The sequence below is a fragment of the Canis lupus genome, chromosome 21 (genome assembly GCF_048164855.1).
Source record: "Canis lupus baileyi chromosome 21, mCanLup2.hap1, whole genome shotgun sequence".
In the NCBI taxonomy this organism is placed as follows: domain Eukaryota; kingdom Metazoa; phylum Chordata; class Mammalia; order Carnivora; family Canidae; genus Canis; species Canis lupus.
Genome location: NC_132858.1, coordinates 17,238,263 through 17,244,733, shown reverse-complemented (window position 1 = coordinate 17,244,733; position 6,471 = coordinate 17,238,263). Strand labels below are relative to the sequence as shown.

The window sequence follows — 6,471 nt, the reverse complement described above, 5'->3', positions numbered from 1 at the left end:
TGAAGCAACTAATACTTTGTGAAGTCTGTACCATTATTTTTAATATTTAAATAATCTCAATAAAGTAAGACAGTATGAGACATATTTCTCAAACTATATTCAGGGGAAAATTAGTCCCATGAGATGTTACTATATTTCTTGCATTTTAAGAACTCATCTATTGAAAGAGGTAGCATTGGCTTAAGATGGTAACATGTTGCCAATTTCAGAAACATTACACAGTGGTCAAACATCCCTACTTGATGCTTCAATGTGCTGAATTTTAAAAACTTGGGTCCAACCTAGAAGAACTTCTTCCTCATCACTTTTAGAGCCTCTTTTACCTCCTTATTTCTCAAACTATAGATCAAGGGGTTCAAAAAAGGAATCACAATGCCGTAAAATACAGAAGTCACTTTCATATTCTCCTGGGAATTATTAGCCTGAGGCTGTAAGTACATGTATGATAGGGTTGTATAGAAAATGATGATGGCTGTCAGGTGGGAAGAGCACGTGGAGAAGGCTTTTTTCCTCTCGGTAGCAGAAGATATCTTCAGGATGGCAGCCATGATATATATATAGGAAGAGATGACAACTAACACAGTGAACATCAAGTTAAATCCCACAAAGACAACAAGGAGCATGATGTTGATGTCAATGCTGGAGCATGAAAGGGCCAGAATTGGGGGAACATCACAGAAAAAGTGATTGATGGTGTTAGATTTGCAAAAGTACAGTGAAAATGTAAAACCTGTGTGCACAGAAGCATTTATTGAACCCATGATGTATGAACCAGCTACCAGTTGGATGCAGACTCTTTGGGACATGATCATGGGATAGTGAAGTGGGTTACAGATGGCTACATAACGGTCCACTGCCATAGCAGCCAGGAGGTAGCAGTCACTGGTTGCAAATGTTGCATAAACCAATAATTGCATTGCACAGCCCTCAAATGATATAGACTTATTTTCTAATATGAAGTTTTGCAGCATCTTGGGAGTGATAGCAGAGGTATAACAAATATCAACAAAGGCCAAATGTTGCAGGAAAAAGTACATAGGTGTTTGAAGTCTGGAATCTGTCTTGATGAGTAGGATAATTCCAATGTTACCCATCATGGAAGTCGCATAGATCACCAGAAATACAATGAAGAGGAAGTATCGATACTTGTGTTGGGCACCAAATCCCAGAAGAAAAAATTCAGTCACTTCAGTGCTATTTTCTCTTGTCATGGCTACTGAAGTTTAGTAGGAACCAAGAAGAGGGTCAAGAAAAGAAAGAAAATATTTGTGACTTCTTGAAAGAAAAGGGTTCTTATATTTCGGCCACCTGTGTTTGAATTCAATTCCTATGGCAAACACTCACAACAGGATTTATTGCTTTCTGTATTTCTTCTACTTTGATAAGTAATCACTACATAAAAAGTGATATGTGAGTTTGTGTTCACTTTCAAAATGAAGGCAATCTCATAGAAGATCGACTTCTAATATTGTGATTCTCAGAAATATAGATTAACATGTTTCCACTATATTAAACACGTATCCATATTTGCTGACAGGAATATTCAAATATGATTTTGCATTTTTTCAACACCTGTAGGTTTTCTCAGCCATTTATCCATCTAATCCTGGTCAAGCTTCTGAAATTGTAACATTAATTAGAGAAATTTTCTGAGATCTATACATGGTCTACATATGTTTGAAGACTTGAGTGTCTTTCAGCAACTATCATTAGCATGCAACTCCCATGTTTACATGCTAGATAGTCCTCTCATTTTATATATATATATATACATGCATACATAGAAGGAAGAGCAACAACAGGAATTATGTTGTTTTGGTGCTAAAAATGTTTCTCTTGGATCTAATCATCATGAAGCAACTTGAAAAACATCTAGATGATGGGAAATTCTACAACTGGCTTAGATCCTTCAAAAATGTCAATTTCATAAAAGACAAAAAACAAAACAGAGGATTGCTCTAGATTTATTTATTTTTTTAAAGAAATGGATTTTTTAAAAAAGATTTTATTTATTTATTCATAGAGACACAGAAAGAGAATGAGAGTCAGAGACACAGGCAGAGGGAGAAGCAGGCTCCATGCAGAGAGCCCGACGTGGGACTTGATTCAAGGTCTTTAGGATCACGCCCTGGGCTGCAGGCGGCACTAAACCGCTGCGCTACCGGGGCTGCCCTTGTTCCAGATTTAATAAGAGTAGAAAGACATTGCAACTAAATTCAATACGTAGTAATCCTTCATTGGCTCCTGAATCTGAAAATATAACATCTACTAAAGAGATTGTTAGGACAAGTGAGGGAATCAGAATAGTGGGTGTATATAATTTCATCGATGTAAAATTTCTTTGGTAGGAACAGGTGGTTATAACAGAGATTTTATTTGTTTGCAGGAGGTACATGCTGGATATCTCTCATCTATGCATTTGTATGTGTAGAGATAAAGCAAATGGGAAAGAAAAGGAATTGGTTAATGTAGGTGTAGTGTATCCCAGTGCTCATTGTACCATTATTTTAACTTTTATGAAAGTTTTACATCTAAATGTAAGAAGTCAATGAAAAGCTTGGATTAAATAAAAGACTGTCATGCAAAAACAAATGGAGAGAGTTTACCATCAATAGTTGTGCACTAAATATGCCTCTGAAGACTGTTGTTCTGAAGAGAGTAATATGTTCCTCAAAAAAGTCACAAGAAACAAGAAGAAATGGGGAGCTTAGCAGTTGGTAAACAGGTGAGAAATTTGGAATTAATAGAGGCGGTATAAAGCATTAACAATCTTTTTTATTAGGAAGTGGACAAGAAACTGAAAATATCAGCTAACACTGATAGATTAAATTAGAGGGTTCATTGGATTTAAGGTGCTCTAAAATTCTTGTACTTTCAACTTTTACATAGATGTATATATTTTCAAAAATTACAAAAGATAAAAATGAAGTTTTCTTTTAAAGTTTAGGAGAAGAGATTTATTTATTTATTTATTTATTATTTATTTATTTATTTATTTATTTATTTATTTTTTGAGAAGAAATTTAAAAATCAATTTAACTAAACATAATAAAGGAGATAAAAAGAATAATAGAAAAAAATCAAGACAAACAGAAATCACCTGAGAAGGCATAAATAAGTCTAAATGAATTAGTGAGGATAATAAATATAAATGGAATAAACTCATTGTTAAAATGCAATGATTGTTAAATTGGATTTTGAAAATGTAGATCAGGTTATATGATATAGACCAAGTATTAAAAAGAACCCAAACAAGTAATAATTAAACATTAATGGTATAAAAAATAATCGAATATTTTGAGGAGCCTTCATACTGTTTTCCAGAATGGGTTGCATTTTCACCAGCAGTGTAAGAGGGTTCCTCTTTCCCTGCATCCTCACCAATATGGGTAACTGGGTGATGAATATTAAGGAGGGCACATGAAGTAATGAGCGCTGGGTGTTATATGCAACTGATGAATCACTGAACTCTACCTCTGAAACTAATAATACACTATATGTTAATTAATTGAATTTAAATAAAATAAAATTTAAATAAAAATAAAATAAAACTTCCACCAGTGAAAATTAATTCACTAGGCCTACATTTCTCTGCTGAAATTTAAAAATCATAATGTTGAAAAAAAAAAGTTTCTTTTTTTAAAAAATTACTTATTTTAGAGAGAGAGGGAGAGAGACAGAAAAAGCACAAGTGGGGAGAGAGAGAAAACATCTCAAGCAGAATCCCTGTTGAGTGCAGAGCCTGACACAGGGCTGGATCTCATGACCCATGAGATCATGATCTGAGCCGAAGTCAGAAGTTGGATGCTTAACCATCTGAGCCACCCAAGCGTCCCATAAGAGCTTCTTGACTAATTAAAACAAGATGTAGTACTGGGGCTTCCTTGGTATTGCTGATATTTTATATCTGTAGCTATCTGATGGTCACATGTGTTCAATAAATATTCTATATGCTTTTTGTAATTACTAAATATTTTTGTATGTAGTCTATGCTCCCTAAATTGGCTTTTTAATAATAAATTTATTTTTTATTGGTGTTCAATTTGCCAACATACAGAATAACACCCAGTGCTCATCCCGTCAAGTGCACCCCTCAGTGCCCGCCACCCAGTCACCCCCACCCTCCGCCCTCCTCCCCTTCCACCACCCCTAGTTCATTTCCCAGAGTTAGGAGTCTTCCATGTTCTGTCTCCTTTTCTGATATTTCCTACCCATTTCTTCTCCCTTCCCCTCTATTCCCCCTAAATTGCCTTTTAAGTACAGGTTACAGACACACTAACTCTCAACAAGTCAAAATGCTGCCAGTTTTTTTTTTTTTAATCAAAGCCATATCTCCTTTACAAGACATTAGAGCAACAAGGGTATTGCCATTTTGAGGGTTAAAGGGGCCAATTCAGTCCAATGGAAAAACTGAGCATCTCAGTTGTTGAAAACAATGAGATTTTGCATCTAAAGTGGTGAATAAATTGCATCTAGTCCTCAAGTTTAGCTTTTGCGTTGGTTCTCTGTGACAAAAGTTAGAGTTAATAGTGTCCAAAAGGAGATACAAGCCACGTGCCATTTGAATTTAGTTTAGCAATTAATCTCATTTTATCAGAAGATATAGAAACCTTCCTTAAAATAAGTGGCTTTACAATTGGTTTAGAAATATGTGTGGGATTGTTTAAAATGGGGATCTGTATGGCCAGGGAAGGCAGCTCCAGGCAGAGGAAGTATTTGAACAGACGCATGATGATGTTGCCCTACAAGCTAAGGGAAAGAGGCAATGAGGAGTCACAATATATACAATTAAGGAGTGTTGCTGTAATTTGGAGTAATTTCTGTAATAAGTTTCCATGGATTTTTCCTATACCTCTTTCAGAGATATTCTCTCCCTTCCAGTTTTATTGACATATAATTGAACATAGCTTTGTATAAGATGTGAACATGATAATTTGATGCACATGTATAGTGCAAAATGTTTATTACAATAAGGTTAGTTAACATATCCTTCACCTCAAATAATTACCATGTTGTTGTTAAAGTGAGAATATTTAAAATCTACTCTTTTTTATTAATAAATTTATTTTTTATTGGTATTCAATTTGCCAACATACAGAATAACACCCAGTGCTCATCCGTCAAGTGCACCCCTCAGTGCCCGCCACTCAGTCACCCCCACCCCCACCCTCCTCCCCTTCCACCACCCCTAGTTCGTTTCTCAGAGTTAGGAGTCTTCTATGTTCTGTCTCCCTTTCTGATATTTCCTACCCATTTCTTCTCCCTTCCCCTCTATTCCCTTTCACTATTATTTATATTCCCCAAATGAATGAGACCATATAATGTTTGTCCTTCTCCTATTGACTTACTTCACTCAGCATAATACCCTCCAGTTCCATCCATGTCAAAGCAAATGGTGGGTATTTGTCATTTCTAATGGCTGAGTAATATTCCATTGTATACTCGGTGTCCATCGAAAGATGAATGGATAAAATCTACTCTTACAGCAACTTTCACAATACAGTATTGTTGACTATAGTTATCATACTTTGGATCAGATCCCTGGAACTTATTCCTTTTATAATTGAAAATTTGGGGACCCCTGGGAGGCTCAGCGGTTGAATGTCTGCCTTTGGCTCAGGGAGTGATCCCGGAGTCCCGGGATTGAGTCCTACATCGGGCTTCCTGCATGGATCCTGCTTCTCCCTCTGCCTATGTCTCTGCCTCTCTCTCTCTCTGAGAGAGACAATAAATAATGAATGAATAAATAAAATCTTTATGAAGATTGAATAAATAAAATCTTAAGAAAAAAGAGAAAATTTGTTCCCTTGGACCAATAGCTCCCCATTTTCCCCCATCCTCTGGCCCTTGAACTTCTGTTCTACTCAGGGATATTCTTAAATAAAGTAAACTTTGCATGTAGATCCTATTTCTCACATTCTGAAAGTGTTAGCCAGTAACCAAAATGAACTATTTTAGTTACAAAACTTTTACTGTGCATTGACAGTATTCAAGGGTTTTAGGAGCTGAATGTTGAAAATGCTTCCAACTCACCCCATCAGTAGATCCTGCTACTCTGTTTTGACTTTTGAACTTCTGGAGTCTTCAAAGAACCAGAGATAAAATTCCTGTTATATTTCTTTGACTTCTAGACTTGGATTTTCCTTCTAGATACTACAGTGAATGTCTGCTTAGGAAAATACTTGCTTCAAGGTGATATTTTTGCTTTTGTTACAAATGGCTGGGGGAGGGGAAGTGGTATTTTTGAGAGCTGTGGGATTAAGATCTATTCCCATGAGAATCTCAGACACTGGGAGCTGAGTAGAGTGCACAGTATTGAACTTCTCAGTTGAGATCATTAAAACCTTTTTTTTTTTTTTTTAAGTTTCTGTCCTCTAGAGAATTTGTATCTTGTTTACTTCTATGGGTTTGGGGGAATCATCTGTTCCAACCTGGGGCTGATCTTGGATTCTGGAAACCTGCTTTTGCATC

The 6,471-nt window shown here is 36.0% G+C and overlaps 1 protein-coding gene across 1 annotated transcript; it reads right to left on the bottom strand.

Annotated features, from left to right (window-relative positions):
- Positions 1-281: 281 nt before the first annotated feature.
- LOC140613436 (putative olfactory receptor 5AK3) lies at positions 282-1,211 on the bottom strand. Its single transcript, XM_072791962.1, has one exon. It carries the CDS (start codon positions 1,209-1,211, stop codon positions 282-284), a length of 930 nt encoding a protein of 309 aa, XP_072648063.1.
- Positions 1,212-6,471: the final 5,260 nt, after the last annotated feature.